We start from the raw sequence: 18550 nt of genomic DNA, 5'->3' as shown, positions 1-18550 counted from the left end.
CCCAATAGGAGATAAATCTATTTTATTATTAGTTAAATGTAAACATGGATACGTTTCTGCACTTCCATGTTCCAGATAATGGATTCCCAAATCACTTTACAACTCTCCCAAAAATATAAGACCAGAGAGATCCAAACACCTATTGGTGAGATGTATATATATACATATATATATACATCTTCTGCATGGAGTTTGCATGTTCTCCCTGTGCATGCGTGGATTTTCTCTGGGTTCTCCGGTTTCCTCCCACAATCCAAAAACGTGGCCTCTCCAAATTGTCCCTAGGTGTGAATGTGTGTGCATGGTTGTTTATCCTGTGTTTCTCTGTGTTGCCCTGCGACAGACTCGCGACCTGTCCACGGTGACCCCGCCTCTTGCCCGGAACGTTAGCTGGAGATGGGCACCAGCAACCCTCCCGACCCCACTGAGGGACAAGGGAGTCAAGAAAATGGATGGCTGGATGGATATATATACACACTTTTTGTGGTGAGGTGGCTAAACATCCTCAATTTTCATGTAGTTTTGCTCAAACCGCATTTCTGTGGCGTTTTTGAGCCACCAAAGTAAGTGTGCAGTGAAACTGATGAGAGTGTAAATGAACAATATTTTGTTTAAACATTTATATCTCATACGTGCTCCATGATGGCGTTCCAGCTTGTTATGCATGGAACACCAAGAAGGCCAAACATGCCTGAAATTTCTCGTCTTTTATATGCAAGGTGAGTTGTGAACATACATATCCACAACTTAAAGCATATGTAAATAAATCACACCTCCAGCAAATGACAAACCATTTTCATCCAATCAGTCTTTTTCTTGGATGAAAAAGAACCAATTACAATCAACAAGAGCCTTAAGGCTCCCACACTCGACCGTACTGTGGGTATTCTGTTAGCCTCCCTGATTTCACCATAGAGGGTTGAGATTTCATAGTAAAGTGTACTGATTTCCCACATTTCTTGTGACAGATTCTTTAATTTCCCACAATCCAAATGGATGCTAGCTAGTTTGATGAGTTGGGCGCCGAGCCCCGTTTCTTCTCAAACCGTCAGTCAGCACAGACTGGGCGCTCGCCGTCCTTGCGGCTCGTTGCACAGACTCTCAACTACACTGATGAGCAGATTACAGTGTGACACAGAGTGAATGGTCATAATAATTGACCGTGGCTCATCTTAGTATGTTGGGGTCCTTTAGAAACATCCCTGGCTAATGACCAGGTATTTGCTAAACTTCTGACTTGCCAAGGAGGTAATTCTGTTTTTCTGATTCAGGCATGTCGGAGGAGGGATCTAAAGATTTCCAGACAGTGGCATTTGAGGGACGGAGTTACTGAGCTGTTTTGTAGACTATGTGAAGAATGGTAAATCCTCAGAATTAGCGGCTTCATTGACGTAAAATACAGAGACAAAAATCAGATTGTTTTCTGTACTAACAAATAGAAGCTAGGTTTTGCCTCCATTCCTTCACTGTTTGTCTCTTTTCCCCCTCCTGCCATCAGAAAGCGCTCCCGGCCCACTAGGTCATCGTTAACATCCTTCCTCATCCATATTCGCTTTCACAGGTCGGTTGGAAGTGGGCGACCATTTGCACAAGAAGAAAGCTGCCTGTGCTGCTTAATGCGACCCGGGTCTGCCCTCAGCGCCGGAGCTTTTCACACGTCTTGCTCCTTACCTCTCCAGTTACTCGACTGTCCTCCTGCAACAAAGAGCCAACTGACTGCGCTGTCCTTCCCAGACCCCTTCAGCACAGATCCACCGGAGATTTCTCTGAGCTATCGTTCCAGCATCTATGGAAATTAAGTGTCTTGTAAACGAGGCTGTTCCTAATTAAGAAAGGGGCTAGTCAGAGTGTCCAAAGCGGCTCATGTTAATGTTGTAATCCTAGCTGTCGTAGTGCTTAGAAAGGACGGTTTCAGGCTGTGTGTGATCCTGGGTTTTGTCCCGAAGGCCCTTGAAGACAGACTCTGTGGTACTTTGGTGACCGGAGGACTTCAGCGGCGACCCACACCTGTTCAATTCAATGTCCATTTTCACTAAACAACACAAACCAGCAGGATGCTGGGAAGGCAGCACCATCCTGTCAGCCAAGTAGGAAGTTAGAGGCTCACAGCATCCAGACGTTAAAATTGCAATATGTAACTTTTATTAAAAAAATATGTTTTTATTTTTTTTGTCCTTATATCGTGACAGTATGTTATCAGCCAGATCATTTATGAAAAGATTGATCACCTCTTCCCTGAGCTGCTATTGCCCTCTGAAGAAATGCACAAAAAACAACCAATCAGAGGCAAGAGGAGGGTAAGGTTCGGAGGTTCTTTAGAGAACAAATGCACGCCACACTTTTCAGATTTGTAAAAGTTGTAACAAGTGATTTTCCTTTCTGATCTGCAACAGAAAAACACTTTGATGTTTGTGGTTGGGTCGTCACAAAATGAGAGGAAGTTGAAGGGGTGTGAATACTTTCTGATTCTTGTTTGTGACGGCGAGTGAATTTCGTTCGAATGTCATCATTCCAAGAGTGATAAAAGCCTCAGTGTTTCCTCAGATTCTCTCATTTTATCACGGTTTGGATCCTGACGGGAAGGATTGCTTTCATTCCCCCTGAGAAGAGACTCATTGTACAAAAACATTCCTGTTCTCCCTCATTTAAAACATTTCTATCATTCCCTTTTATTTCTGCGTTCCCAGAATGCTGACCTCCCCTCTGCTCTTCTCACACCTTGCTCTGTTTCCACTCCCACTCTTCCTCAGACTCCCCCCATTCCCCCGATTTCAGATTAAGTCGAACACTGCTCATGTTTGCACCTGTTTCCTTCAGCTCCATTCAGTTTCCAGAGGAAACTCAATTTTTTACGTTTTGCTCCTGAAGTTTGAAGTTGTGCCAAGCTGCTGGATTGTTGTTTGGTTTTCTGGTGTGGAGAGAAGACTTTCTATCGGCTCCATCGGGACATCCAGCTGCTCCGCATTCCTCCCATCACCTCCGCTGCCTCCATCACAACCATCACTGGTTCCCAGCTGGATGGGACGCTGCTGCTACTGCTGCTGTGGAAATCTAAAGGTTGGACCTGGGAGGTGCTAGATGTTCATCCTCTGAAAGCAGGTGAGTCTTCTTCCTCTCATTATGTTTTTATCTGTTTAAAATCACTAAACAGGTTTTATTTACAGAGCTGGGCATTTATTTTCATACTGATTTTTACAGATTTCTTTTCTTGCTTAAAAAATTACAAACAACAAAAACAATTTCAGAAAGTGTTTTTCATTTCAATTATCCAATCTGTGAGTTGTACAATGGCGTATTAGGTCCAGGCTACTAAAATGATTAAGAAAGAGAATTAACAGAATAAAGACACAATTTTAGCAGAAACATGTCCTAAAATTACGAGAAAAATTTTGTTTTACTGAGAAAAAAGCTTTTAAAGTTATTAAGTTCTGTCATGAGCATCGCTGTCGTAGATTCAGTCGTATCGTTTTAAATTTCTGCTACTGATAGTAATTTGATACTGATGTGTTAAAAATGAAGTAAAACTTAACAAGACAATCATCAGTCCTCGTTTTAATTTATTGTCATTTTTGAGTTGGAGTTCTCATAAAGTTATTACTTCCTTCTCCTAATATTTTGGCTTTATCCTAATTTATACTTTATTTTTGTATTATTTTGACTTTATTGTAATACGACTATGTTCTTGTGATTTTATGACTGTATTCTCATATTATTTTTTACTTTATTCTTGTAATTAGACTCTCAGTCTGGGGCTAAAACTTCACCATAGACTTGACCTGAATTCAAAGTCCAATTAAATAGAAGTTGTAAAACTTTATTGTGAAACAAGATGGCCGCCCTGGAGTACTGACCTCACTCCGAAATATGGAAACCCATCAACTGCACTGGGTGAAAAAAATTATTAAGTCTTCAGAACCCAAAAATCTGATTAATCAATACAATCAATATAGCATTGATTATACATATTGTATTGTTTTTATTTATTATCTGGAGAGTTCAGATTTCCAATTGAAAGGACACGTCCAAAAATTTTCACCGAATCAGTGAAGTTGAAAGTGATAGAGGGTCACAAACTGTAGCTTTGTTTATAATTTTATTTGAAAAAACTGGCGTTTTTTTGGGTTTTTTTGCAAAACGTTTTCAGTCTAGCTTTGACAAATGTAAACAAAAGATAATATTTTGATAAAGCAAAGAAGTCTGATTTCTGTAAAAAAAAAAAAAAAAGGAGTTTCAAATCTGCAAACAACATCCTAAATGTCGATTGTTTTCCACCATCTTTGTTTGGATTTTATTCTTTTGAGTAAAAAATACAGGAACTATGAAATTGAACTAATGCAGAAATAAGTCCTTAGTCTTGTACCTTCCACTTTTAGAAGGTTTTAAATTGACTTTGCTTTGTAAAAAATCTCTGTAAAATTATTTTCTTTGGCTAACTTGAGCTGAAAAACCAAGATTGTGCAATTAAGGTTTTTTTGTCGTAGCGGTCAGGGGCCTCATTTTGGCACCTTTAGTCTGGAGGAATCTGCTTATTTAACCCCAAAGGAGTCCAATGTGCAACCTTTCATATGAAACTCTTTTATTTTAAATATTTTGCTTTAGTTATATGAGATGGCGAGGCAAAGCAATGATGTTTCTGTTGATGTGTGATGAGAGGCCGATGACATCACAGCAGATCTCTATCAGCAGAGTGCACTAACTCTGGCACACCTGAGCACAATTTAACAATCAGTCTGCAGAGATTAACTACAGACAGGTGTGATCAGGACAATATGGAGAAAATCATATCATTTTGAGGCGAAATTAATCAAAGGTTCTGGTTCTACTGGCAGATTCTTCTGTGAAAACTGGAACTGGTACTTTTTTTGTCAGTATTCAAGAATTACTGATTTAAACCTGGCTGAAAAGTTACTTGTAAGTTAGTTTTGACTTATTTAAAATGTACTAAAACATTTCAAATGTACTTTTTTCTTCTTGCCTAACTAGCTGTCACATTACAAATATTTTGCTAGTGTCGAAAAAGCACAATTTTACAATTTTGTTCTTTCCATTTGAATAAGAAACAATTAAAAATCACACGTGAATAAGTTTGTTCACACAATAAGTAAAAACTTGATCTTCCTGTTGTCTTCTATTTTGTGGTTTCCACCAGCAGCAACATAAAGTTGTTGATCATGTGATTCATGAGATGTGAAAAAAAAAAATTTCCATTGCAGTTTTGCACAATAAATCATTTTTGATATGGCCAAAAATCCACTTCATCACAGCAAATTTATTTTTAAAATGTCAAATTGTGCTATTATATGCTCAATAGAAAAGCAGCTACAGTCAGGTGGTTTCAGGTACCTTGGATTATGCTGTTTATCGGTGATAGAGCAAGAAATACCTACAGAGTTAATGCACTATTTAGGTATATAACTTAGATCTGAATTATCTAAATTGAAAGTAGCATATCAATACTAAACAAGCTGCAGCAGCACAGACGCTAATGCTAATGTCAGCGTCCACAGTCCACATTTCTAAAAATGTTCCATGAATGACCAGGAGTTTCTGAAACACTTTGCATCAATTTGATGGTTGAAGAACCTTAACAGATTAAAACTATAAATATGTTTGTTGTTGAACCCATATATCTATATATCTAATAATTTAGCAGCAAAACAGGATAATTGAATTGAAAATGTTGCTTATTTTGTTGACATATGGTTTGATTAAAATCGGATAAATAATTACACAACTCCAATTAACTAAATCAAAGCTTTTAATCGAGTCCCAGCACTAGACGAAAGGCATCAGAGACGAATGAAGTACTGAGTCAAGCGTATTCCGGAGCTCTTAAAGGGACCAACCTACAAAACCGTTTTAGCGGACTCCCCAGTGAGGCAGAACGACCCATAATGTTTGCTGTGATCTACCGGTCCATTACCGACTGTACATGCAGCACCTTTAGGAGTTTGATCACAGGAGTTTAAAGCTTCGTATATGGTGACAGCAAAATCTGCCAAGTTGGCTGTGCGTCCGGCTTTACCAATGGGAAACTTGCCAAGCCTGACACTGAACAGTCCCAGCGGACCACTGCGAGGTCCTTGGCACCTGAAACCTTCTCACTTAAAGCCATTAGTGCCCCTGTGTTTACACTCCTGTTCCTCTAGCCAACACAGCATGGATGGGTCCCAAACAGAGGTAGTAATGAGGTCCTGAGCCGCTTCACAGCTCTGGGCCGGACTCCACAGCTGCCGGGAACCCGGGCGCACAGAGGACCCCATGTCTACCAATGTTGGCTCACATGAGACCGTAGGCAAATGTGATCCTTGGACATTGTTCTGAGATGCATAATGGGGCCTTTTGAGAAAGCCTCATGGGAGACCTGGGAGCCTGATCTTAAAGAAGCAACGTGGCGCTGGTTGGATGGTTCCCCCTCCTCTCCGCTTTGTTAAATGCTCTGGTTTATGAGAAGCTGTCCTATGACTCACATCTCCCCACATTTCCATTAGCTGTGAGGGAAAGGCAACACCGATTAAGTAACATGACTTCAATATAATCTCTCTCCTCATCTCCCTCTGCTTTTTCTTTCCTTATTTTAGGATGGTCAGACGTTGCTGTCCACTCGCGCTGCTCCAACTCTTAAGCGTTTTTGCACAGACCAGAGGTACCGACCTGTCCCAAATCTTGCAATAAAACAGAGTTTCTTATGCAGCTTAGTAAACTTCACAGAAACACAAAGTCATAGTTTCTGGTGCAAATATCTTAGTACACTTGAAATAATTATCTTATCAGCTAAGATACAGTGGGGAAAACGAGTATTTGATACACTGTTGATTTTTAAGGTTTTCCCACTTGCAAAGCTTGTAGATGACTGTAATTTTTATCATAGGTACTCTTCAACTGTGAGTGATGGAATCTAAAACAAAAATCCAGAAAAATACAATGTATGATTTTTAAATAATTAATTTCCATTTTATTGTGTGAAATAAGTATTTGATACACCAGAAAAAAGAAACTTAATATTTGGTACAGAAACCTTTGTTTGCAATTACAGAGATCAGACATTTCCTGTAGTTCTTGACCAGGTTTGCACACACTGCAGCAGGGATTTTGGCCCACTCCTCCATACAGATCTCCTCCAGAGCCTTCAGGTTTCGGGGCTGTCGCTGGGCCACACGGACTTTAAGCTCCCTCCAAAGATTTTCTATTGGATTCAGGTCTGGAGACTGGCTAGGCCACTCCAGGACCTTAAGATGTTTCCTACGGAGCCACTCTTTAGTTGCCCTGGCTGTGTGTTTTGGGTCGTTATCATGCTGGAAGACCCAGCCACGACCCATCTTCAGTGCTCTTACTGAGGGAAGGAGGTTGTTGGCCAAAATCTCACGATACATGGCCCCATCCATCCTTCCCACAATATGGTGCAGTCGTCCTGTCCCCTTTGCAGAAAAGCATCCCCAAAGAATGATGTTTCCACCGCCATGCTTCACGGTTGGGATGGTGTTCTTGGGGTTGTACTCATCATTCTTCTTCCTCCAAACATGACGAGTGGAGTTTAAACCAAAAAGTTCTATTTTTGTCTCATCAGACCACATGACCTTCTCCCATTCCTCCTCTGGATCATTCAGATGATCATTTGCAAACATCAGACGGGCTTTGACATGCGTTGGCTTGAGGAAGGGCACCTTGCGTGCACTGCAGGATTTTAATCCTTGACGGCGTAGAGTGTTACTGATTGTTTTCTTTGAGCCTGTGGTCCCAGCTCTATTCAGGTCATTGACCAGGTCCTGCCGTGTAGTTCTGGGCTCATTCCTCACCTTCCTCAAGATCAATGATGCTCCACGAGGTGAGATCTTGCATGGCGCCTCAGACCGAGGGAGATTTTCCGTTATTTTGTATTTCTTCCATTTTCTAATAATTGCACCAACTGTTGTTGCCTTCTCACAAAGCTGCTTGCCTATTGTCCTGTAGCCCATCCCAGCCTTGTGCAGGTCCACAATTTTATCCCTGATGTCCTTACACAGCTCTTTGGTCTTGGGCATTGTGGAGATGCTGGAGTCTGATTGATTGAGTGTGTGGACAGGTGTCTTTTATACAGGTAACGAGTTCAAACAGGTGCAGTTAATACAGGTAATGAGTGGAGAACAGGAGGGCTTCTTAAAGAAGAACTAACATGTCTGTGAGAGCCAAAATTCTTACTGGTTGATAGATGATCAAATATACTGCTCAAAAAAATAAAGGGAACACTTAAACAAAACAATGTAACTCCAAGTAAATCAAACTTCTGTGAAATCAAACTGTCCACTTAGGAAGCAACACTGAATGACCCGACGAGGGTCCCCGTTGTCAATCAGTGTTGCTTCCTAAGTGGACAGTTTGATTTCACAGAAGTTTGATTTACTTGGGAGTTATATTGTGTTGTTTAAGTGTTCCCTTTATTTTTTTGAGCAGTGTACTTATTTCACACAATAAAATGGAAATTAATTATTTAAAAATCATACATTGTATTTTTCTGGATTTTTGTTTTAGATTCCACCACTCACAGTTGAAGAGTACCTATGATAAAAATTACAGTCATCTACAAGCTTTGCAAGTGGGAAAACCTGAAAAATCAACAGTGTATCAAATACTTGTTCTCCCCACTGTATAGGAGCTTTTTTAAGTCAATAATTCCTCAAAATTGATTAAAAGTACTAGTTCCACTGATAAGATGGGAAAAATGTGTTTTAGAGGTGAAATAATCTGTCATAGTCAATATTGTGGAAGTATTGGCTTAAAACAAGCTCCTACATCTTGTTGAAAAGCTACATTTAAGTTTAGTCTTATTTCAGGTGTACTAAGGTATTTTCACTAGAAACTAGACCAAGAATACTTGGTAAAACTTAACATTTTTGCAGTAAAGGTGTTATAAACTCTATTTATCCTCTTTCCAGCTCTTACTCAGGATCTTTTGTACCCATATGGACCGGCTCATCGGGATCTTGAAACTCCGAAGATGGATGACGGGAGTTCAGTTGAAATTCCTTTGCTCATCCCCTTCATTTTCTTCAACGTTCCCTACCGTTCCATCTATGTAAGCCTTCCACCTAAAATCCACTCGTCTCCTCACGCACGACGCTCAGTTACGACGACTTTCCGTTCTTTTTGCAGGTCAACAACAACGGCGTGATCTCCTTCAACGTTCAGGTTAGCCAGTTCACGCCTGAGGCTTTCCCTCTGAGTGACAGCAGGTCTTTCATTGCTCCGCTATGGGCAGATGTGCACAACGGCATCCGAGGAGATGTCTACTACAGAGAGACCACCGATCCCGAACTGCTGGAGAGGGCGACGCAGGATGTCCGCAGGCACTTCAAAAACATGCCCGGCTTCACAGCCACCTGGGTCTTTATGGCAACATGGCACCAGGTCACCTTCTACGGAGGGAGCCAGACCACGCCGGTACACTCAGCTATGATTTGGTCATTTATTGTAGCATAAAGTATAAAGTATATACTTAAGACAGCTGAGACATGCATGTAGCGACAGTGGAGAGAAAAATTTCCCTTTGAACAGGAAGAAACCTCCAGCAGAACCAGAACCAGGCTCAGTACCAGCAGCCATCTAAAGGAGAGTCAGAGGAGAATACTGAACTATCCCTTCTGCCAATATTCCAGAAATGAAAAGAAATTCTTTGAAACTTGTTTAATATGTAATTTAAATGACACATCCTTCACTTTACTAAGTTCAAGTGATTGTCTAAGCAGGTTCTTATTCAGAGGTTCTGGTCCCATCAGTCTTTGAAGAATATAAAGATTCTTCAAAAGGAGAATCTTTATATTCACCAAGGCTTTAATGTCCTCAAGACATGCCTGTATTTTACCGAATGGATTGGATTCATTTTGGTTTTATGGGTAGGTACAGCTAAGGATCATCAGCATAGTGATGGAAATGTATCCCATGTGGTCTGATGATTTTTCCAAGCATATGTATCATATGAAATGGTCCAAGCACAAACTGCAATCTGTCGCACAGATAAGATATAAAACAGCCGACTACTGTGATTTGCACTGTTTATCCCACTGCAAAGTACCATCACCTTCTGCTTTCTAATTTCTTTATTTTTAAACTATTTCTCATTGGATTGGCAGGTGAACACTTTCCAGACTATACTGATCTCAGATGGTGCAGCTTTCTTTAGCATGTTCAACTACGGGGAAATTACATGGAGCACAGGAACGGCCAGCGGGGGAGATCCTCTGACGGGACTCGGTGGAACGACGGCTCAGGTATTCTACGAAGATCGTCCGATTAGTCCAGTCACGACGTCGACAACATGGCTGACACCTTTCCAAACTTTCAGGCAGGTTTTAATGGAGGCGATATTGGTCACTTCTTCAACCTGCCGGGATCCCGGTCAAATGACGTGGTGAACATCGAACAGACGACCAACGTAAATTTTCCTGGACGCTGGTTTTTCCGTGTTGACACTGAATTGATAGATCCTGCCAACGGCTGCAGCTACAATGGTGAGTCTGAACCTCAAACGCGTGTTACTTTAGTCCGGACGTCACTGAGAGTGTTTTCCCACTGATCTGAAGTCAGCCTAAATCTTTGAAGATTTCATGTGTCTCACACATGAAATCTCACATTTCATGTGTGATTTGTGCTTCACCTTCTTCAGGACGGTATTACAGACGAGGGGAGATCTTCTGGATGTCTGACCAGTGCTCCCAGCGCTGCCGATGCCTTGACATAAATAACGAGGTGCAGTGCCTGGAGGCCCCATGTGGACAGTTTGAGAACTGCGAGCAGCAGGATGGGGCCTTTTACTGCCAGCCCACCCGCACCAGCACCTGCGTGGTATTTGGAGATCCTCACTATCACACCTTTGACGGCTTCCTCTACCACTTCCAAGGCACTTGCTCCTACCTGCTGGCCCGGCCGTGCTGGGAGATGGTAGGACTGCCCTTCTTCAGCGTGGAGGCCAAAAACGAGAACCGTGGCGTTACCACAGTGTCCTGGTTACGAGACGTGACGGTAGAGGTCTACGGCCATAGAGTGATGATACCTAAAGGCAGTTTGGGAAATGTACAGGTGAGAAAAACAGTGCAGTCATGGTGTTTTTGAAAGATTTTTTATGCCTATTTTTGTCCCAATTTTTACGTTTCCACAATCTTAAGGACGCTCCAATTGTTGTGATGGTCTTAAGATAATGTCTGGCGATGTTCCTGCCTTGTTTGTTGTGTGTCAAGAGTAGTGTAGTCCTTTTGGAACCATGATCTAAATTTGGGGATATTCAACATGTTGGATTGTCTTGCATCATGTGTTTAGCCAATCAGAAAGCGAGGTGAAGGCAACATGGAGGGGAATCCAAAATACTGAAGATAAAACAACTGCTAAGGTGGACCAATATGTCTGATGGACACTGAAGACGTCTTTACTGTTTTTTCTCCATTAAACTTAGTCCACAAGCTATCGCTAGCTTCTTCCCAGTCGGCCATGTTTGTTTACTCTGAACTCACGTTTGATCTCTAGAGATTTTGCAAGTTTTCCTAACACCTGAAAAGCTGCGTTTCCATTACATATCTGTGCAGAACATTGTTGATATTCCGCAAATGTCGAAAAAACAAAACAATTTTGCAGTTTAAATAAGAAGTGCAATTAAAATCGCATGAATAATTTTGTTCATGGGATAAGTTATTGTAAAACATGCTGTGCCATCATCCTAATACCACTTTCTGTCGTCTTCTTTGTCATTTTTGCCAGTAGTAACATCGGGTTGTTGATTACGACTCATGAGATGCAAAAAAAAGTTTTTCCATTGCAGTTTGGCAAAATAAAACAATTTCAATACTGATGAAAAACCAAATAAGAAAAACAACATTTTTTTTAATTGGCTTGTTTTTATAAAGCAACTTTATTTTTGTAATTCCCATTTGCGAAACTACATGGTCAATTGAAATGCAGCGACTCATTTTTTCCGGTATGAGTCATTTCTCAGATTTGAACAGAGTTTCCTTCTTTAGGTGGACGGCTTGATGAAGGCTTTGCCAGTCCAACTGGAGCTTGGTGCCGTAAAAGTCTACCAGTCTGGAGTTGCTGTTGCTTTAGAAACAGACTTTGGACTGCTGGTGACCTACGACGGCCAGCACTACGCCTCCATCTCCTTACCAAGCTCCTACTTCAACAACACCTGTGGCCTTTGTGGAAACTACAACGACGACCCTGCAGACGATCCCGTGCTTCCGGACGGCTCTCTTGCGGAAAGTGTGGTGGAGTTGGGAGGCAGCTGGCGAGCAGAAGACACCGACTGGAGGTGCACTGATGGCTGTGCTCAGAACTGCAGCGTTTGCGACCCCGCTACAGAAGCCATGTACTTTCGCTCGGACTACTGCGGGCTTATAAACAAAACCGACGGGCCCTTTCGAGACTGCAGAGCTGTGGTGGACCCCACGGCGTTTGTATATAGCTGTGTGTATGATATGTGCAGCAACAGGGACAACATCACCACGCTGTGCTACGCCATCCAGGCCTATGCTTTAGCATGTCAGGCCCTGGGAGTCACAATACGACCCTGGAGAACGCGCACATTCTGTGGTGAGATGCTGCACGCATTTGATTAGGGCTGCAGTTAACCATTACTTTATGAATCAATTATTCTATTAAATAATCTGGCAATTCATAGATTATTCTGACAATCAATTAATTAGATTTAAAAATTGGCAATTAGCCACTTACAATATCTTATACAAAAATAAAAATATATAAAAATGGAAATAAGTAACTCAATAATTTTTTTTCAATAAGCAAATTAACATTTTATTGCCTAAAATGCAATAACCACACTCCTTCAGCGAGCACTGAGCTGCAAAGGATGCATCTGCAGCTAAAAAATACTTCTACGTGTGAAAAGCTCAGCTCTGTCTGCTTGACTTAACATCAGTGCAGTGTAGTTCTGATTATTTTGGATTAACAAATTAATAATTGAATAGGAAAAGGTGTTCAATAGGAGATTTTATTACAGAATTACAGATGAAGCTAAAATTGCCACTTGAGTTCTGGTAGAACATTGAAAAAAGAGAATAGACCACCAACTTAAAAAATTACTTAATTCTTGCATATAATAAAATTAAGTTTGTCAAACTTACTTTGTTTACTTTTGTCTAACTTAATAGACTTGTTTGGATAAACTTACTTTGATTCCATGTAACAAATTAACAAAATTTTTTAAGTTGGATCACCTGTTTTCTTTTTCATTGAAGGTTTTTAATCTTAAATGCAAAATCAATCTACTTTTTGTACAGTTAACAATCGATTACTAAATTAGTTGACATCTATTTTAATCATAAATTAATCACGATTAGTCGTTTCAGTCCCACATTTGTTTTTCCTGCATTCTGCCTCATCTTACATATTTCCTCTCATCCCAGCTATGCCCTGTCCGGAGTTCAGCCATTATGAAGTGTGTACCAGCGCGTGTCCGGCCTCCTGCTCGGACCTTACCGCGCCCCTGTACTGCGCTCACCCATGCACCGAGGGCTGCCAGTGCGAACCCGGCTACGTCCTGAGCGGCAACCGCTGCGTGCAGCAGGACGACTGCGGCTGCGAACACAACGACCTCTATTACCCCCTCAACCACACGTTCTGGGCCGGCCCCGGCGGGGAGGAAGGCGACTGCTCCCTCCGCTGCACATGCGGGTTTGCCGGGGAAGTCTCCTGTTTCAATGAGTCCTGCAAGGAGGGCGAAGTGTGTGTGGCCGAGCTGGGCTTGCTGGGCTGTTACCCTCGGAGGGAGGGAGTTTGCTCGGTCACCCAGAACTCGGTGACATCCACCTTTGATGGCACCTTCCTGCTGTTTCCGGATGACAGCTCCTACTACTTGCTGAAGCTGTGTGGTCCGGTACCGGCTAACGGGTCAGTGGTGGAGGTGAAGATTGGCAGGCGGCTCATGAACAAAGGTCCCACTTGGATGAGACCTGTGATAGTAACCGTAGCTAACCTGGAGGCACAGATGGGTGGAACAGATTTTGATACAGTAAAGGTTAGTATTTTCACTTTTTACTAGTATTTTTCTGTTCAGTTTTTGTAACCTTTGTGAAACAAAACTGAAGTTATTATCTTTGGACCTAAAGTCAGCACACAGGCTCAGTTACTACAGCTGGAAACTAGAAATCAGGCTGAAATCTGGATTTGAACCTTCAGAGACACATAAAGACGGTTCCAAAGTCGACCTTCTTTCACCTGAAGAACATTTCCAGGATCAGAAGACTAATGTCTCAGCATCAGAGAAACTCATCCAGGCATTTATCTGTAGTTGCATTGATTCCTGCAGCAGCGTCCTCACAGGTCTGCCTAAAAAAGGAAATCAATCCTTCAGCTGCAGCTGATCCAGAACGCTGCTGCTGTAGTTCTGACTAAAACTAATGAGAGCACATCACCCAGAGAGAATAGACTTTAAAATACTGTTAGTTTATAAATCACTGAACAGCTTAAAGATCTGCTGCTGTTGGATCAACCTTCCAGACCTCTCAGGTCCTCTCGTTATGGTTCTGCTCTGTGTCCCCAGAACCGGAACCAGTTTTTATAATGTAAAGCACTTTGTTGTGTTGTTGCTGAAATGTGGTATGCAAATAAACTTTATTGATTGATTTGTGTCACAGGTGAATGGCGAACCGGTTGTTCTGCCGTTCGTCCATCCAATGGAGACCATGATGATCTACAGGGCACCAGGAAATGCGACCGTGGTGGAGTCCAGAGGTCTGCTCCGCGTCCACTACAACCGCCAGGGATTCCTGAACATCTCCCTCTCCACCATATTCTACAACGTTACCTGTGGGTTATGCGGCGTCTTCAACAGCAACACCACAGACGACCTGCGCCTGCCCAATGGGCGCCTGGCTGAAAATACTGAACAGTTCACAGAGGGATGGAAATCCATCGCAGACGACCTTACATGCAACGGGGACTGTGACGACCTGTACCGCATGTGCACAGACCTGCGCCTTTACCAGAGTCCCTGGATGTGTGGAAACATCAACGACCCGGGGAACAGCTCCTTCCTGGCCTGCCACTCGGTGGTCAACCCTTCACCGTTCTTCAGGAACTGCCTGTACAACATGTGCATTAGGGAAGGAAACCGGTCGGCCCTCTGCTCCTCTCTGCAGGCGTACGCCACAGCCTGTCAGGATGCCCAAGTGGGCCTCGCCTCCTGGAGGAGTGCGACCAACTGCCGTGAGTAGATATTGCTTTACATGAAGGAGATCATTCTTCATGGGGTTTTCCCTCTGCTTTGAATGCTAAATGTCACAGTGTTTCCATTTCTTCTTATCCACAATCTTAAGTAGGGGAGGTAAAACGCAAATATCAAGCTCACTGTTCAAGAAGGATGGTCACTAACTGGCTTAAGATAATACAAACTGTAAAGGCAAGTTTTGATCCAGATTTCCAAAATATAGTTTTTTTTCAATGCCCTTAGTTAGAAGATATGAAATGGTGTTTTTTGTAGACCGTGATGGAAGCTACTATCTACAACTGTGTTACCAGATATTTTTGCCTTCCATTTTAAAGCATCTGAATGGGGGTACACTGATAAATCAACCCAGATTTCCTTCATTTGTGATATTAGTAATCGGCTGATACTTACATGTGAAACCGATCTTATCCACGGATCTTATCTACCTTTGTAAAGGTCTGAAAATCAGCCACTGTCCGCTTTCACGCTGCCAGATCTTAACATTGATCTTAAAAAAGTACCAGTGCTGGTGGAGCTAGTACTTTTCAGTCAGTGTAAGTTGTAACAAGGTCTTATATCCTGCTGACAAGTTACTTAAAAGTTAATTGTGTCTTATTTCAAGATTACAGATATTTGCACTGGAAACTAGACAGAAACAGTTGGTAATAGTTTGTGTTTTTGCTGTATGTCTTCTAAATTTTCAAATTTTCCAGAAAAATCAAGGACATTTCTTAGATTATTTTGTTCTAAGACAAAAGATTTCTTAGAGTGAAATGTCAAAAATTTGCAAATAATAAAACTAAAATTTTTAGATTAATCTCAGAAATTTTCTGAGTCTTAGTATGTAAAGTCAGAAATTTTCGACTTTTGAAACTCAGAACATTTCCAAAAGTTTAGTTTTTTTTTTTTCTAGAAAATTTTTTTGTTTTTGTTTCAGTTTTTTTGGCAGAAATTTACTCTTCAGTATTTTAATAATAAATAATAAATTGTCTTAGTTTCCAGATTTTCTGCTCCAGCTGATTAAAAAGACAGGCATTGCTTTTAAAACCTCTATCCTGCCTCCCCATCAGCTCTTCCTTGTCCAGAGAACAGCCATTTTGAAGAATGCACCACCGCTTGCCCTTTGACCTGCACCAACCTGGACGAGCCCGAGGAGCCGTGCCCTCTGCCATGCCAGGAAGGCTGCCAATGTGAAGAAGGCTTTGCGATGCGGGACGGCCTGTGCGTGGCCCGGAGCGACTGCGGCTGCATGTACCACGGCCACCAGGTGGCCACCAACCAGACCTTCTGGACTGACTGGGAATGCCAGGAGCGCTGCTACTGCAACGGCTCCGACAACAGCGCGTACTGTCAGCTCGCACCCTGCCACCCCGAGGAGTACTGCCAGGAAAACGACGGCCTGTACTTCTGCCAACCACACACCGAGGCCCTGTGCGTGGCCGCGGGTTACGGCCATTTTCAGGCATTCACCGGCGTGCCATTTGAGCTTCAGAGCTCCTGTACTCTCAAGATGGTCACCACCATTTGTAGGCGCAGAGAGCCGGTGGCGACAAGTGGAGTTTTCCCTCGGTTTAAACTGGCGGTTCGCAATGAGGAGCGAGACACTGGGCAGGCCATCTGGGTGAGGGGCTTCGTGCTGGAGGTCTACGAATATGAGGTGGAGGTTTCCCGAAGCTACAAAAACACTGTAACTGTAAGTATATAGACAGCTGGACAGTGTAACCTTTGACCTTTTTCATGTTGTTATAAGAGGAACGGTGGTGTAACTGAGGGCTGGACAATAAATCAACAACAGTATAAATCTTGATAGATACTTGATCAATATCAATACATTATTCATAACAAATTTATTTTTTTTTAAAAACCGTCATGATTTGTCTTTCAGCCGTATCGTCCAGCCTTACATGTAATCCTCCATAGTGGCCTAATCAATAGTTTTTTCTTTCTCGCTGAAGCTTTTTCTTTGGATATTTTGCTTCTTTTTCATTTTTTTTACCCGAGTCCCAACAGTGACCAAACGAAGATGTTTGGACAAAACTGCACAATCACACTAATAGGTCAAATAAGGTCACTAATGGGACTCTAATGGGGGAGTTAGATGCCCAGAACCGAAGAAGTCTTTTGGATCAGAGGTGAAACGTTGCAAGAAACATGAGAAGTCCAATTCTCTTCTACTTAAGCACTTTGGTATGATTCCAAACACCGACCCAAACTGGTTTTAAAGGGGCAACGGTTCTGAAATGGCCTTCCCAGAGTCCTGAACTCGATTCTGTAAGGGATTTTTGGATGATGCTTAAACACTTGGACTCATATTCAGAAGGAATACTGAGACTAAAGTAGCTACTAGCAATGGGAGTTTAGGAAAAATATTTTTTATGAACTTTTACCTCAGTAAGACAAAAGTAATTTATAAACATCTTAGGCCTTAAGAGAACTTTTTAATGTGACAAACTGATGGAGGAGTTGGAACTAACTCTCTTCTCGTTCATTTCTAATTTATAAATAATATAGGTACATTACAACCATTACTCCATTACAGTTTTTGAGTGCTATACTTTGTTTTTGTTAAACTCAAAGCCGTGGTTCATCATCACTTTGAGCGGTGCGTGCTCACCAAGAGGGCGGTTCAGTGGCATGGATTCCTTCTGGTTCAGACCTGTAGGATCTATATATAACAGATCAGCATCGACTGACTGACTGTCAGTGTGCAGAAACTTTGCCACAAATGAAGAGTTTCTCAGTTAGCTCTAAATCTCTACTGCACTGCAAGTTTTCAGCTCACAAATTCTAGGAATCATCTTCTTTGAGCTGAAATTCAGTTTTTTTCCTGTCACACAATGTTATCTTTAGTATTTTATGTAGATTCGACTAATAAAATCTGATAGGCCCCTGGTTAAGTAATCTTTGTAGAGATCTCATTTGAAACATTTTCTTTGCTGACTTCATCTGAGAACACCTGTCAAACACCAGGTCATTAACGTTGACCTATTTTAACAGTTTTTTCTGCTCTCTGAAGGTCGCAGTTGTTGCGTTTGAGAGGACGTGATATTTCTAATCAAGCTGATAGAATAACCAGGCAGTGTGGGTGAATTCCTCTTTGATTGGCTTAAGGAGGATCTAATTTCAATAGGCATCTTTTATCAGGCTGGATTGGGCTCAGACGAAACCCCGACCCTGAGCGACACTTGGACCGGGTTCACAAACCAACCAAAAGATCTGAGGACGCACCTCCACACATTAAGCCGCTGCTCACACACACCCACAGCGGTCTTCCTCGATTTCTCCCAGCGTCTCTGTTGCTTATTGCCGTTTCTTGTAGAAGTCGGTCCATTCATCACCTGGGGTTCCCCACATACCTGT

General features: G+C 42.0%; 1 protein-coding gene across 3 annotated transcripts in view; it reads left to right on the top strand.

Moving 5' to 3' along the window:
* Positions 1 to 235: 235 nt before the first annotated feature.
* Positions 236 to 18550, top strand: part of tecta (tectorin alpha) — a 31345-nt gene continuing 13030 nt past the window's right edge. The window contains exons 1-11 of one of the 3 annotated variants that reach the window (XM_008428605.3): positions 236 to 3099; positions 6582 to 6646; positions 8913 to 9052; positions 9130 to 9417; positions 10107 to 10244; positions 10319 to 10484; positions 10640 to 11052; positions 11985 to 12555; positions 13389 to 13999; positions 14619 to 15189; positions 16261 to 16883. In XM_008428605.3, the coding sequence (XP_008426827.1) occupies positions 6583 to 6646; positions 8913 to 9052; positions 9130 to 9417; positions 10107 to 10244; positions 10319 to 10484; positions 10640 to 11052; positions 11985 to 12555; positions 13389 to 13999; positions 14619 to 15189; positions 16261 to 16883 (3585 nt within the window). In that variant the 5' untranslated portion in view covers positions 236 to 3099; position 6582. The remainder of the gene's footprint in view (positions 3100 to 6581; positions 6647 to 8912; positions 9053 to 9129; positions 9418 to 10106; positions 10245 to 10318; positions 10485 to 10639; positions 11053 to 11984; positions 12556 to 13388; positions 14000 to 14618; positions 15190 to 16260; positions 16884 to 18550) is intronic. The other 2 variants (XM_008428601.3, XM_008428602.3) reach the window with 2 other exon arrangements.

This window comes from Poecilia reticulata, chromosome 14, assembly GCF_904066995.2.
Source record: "Poecilia reticulata chromosome 14, P_reticulata-male-v2, whole genome shotgun sequence".
Classification (NCBI taxonomy): domain Eukaryota; kingdom Metazoa; phylum Chordata; class Actinopteri; order Cyprinodontiformes; family Poeciliidae; genus Poecilia; species Poecilia reticulata.
This window is presented reverse-complemented; position numbering and strand designations above follow the sequence as displayed.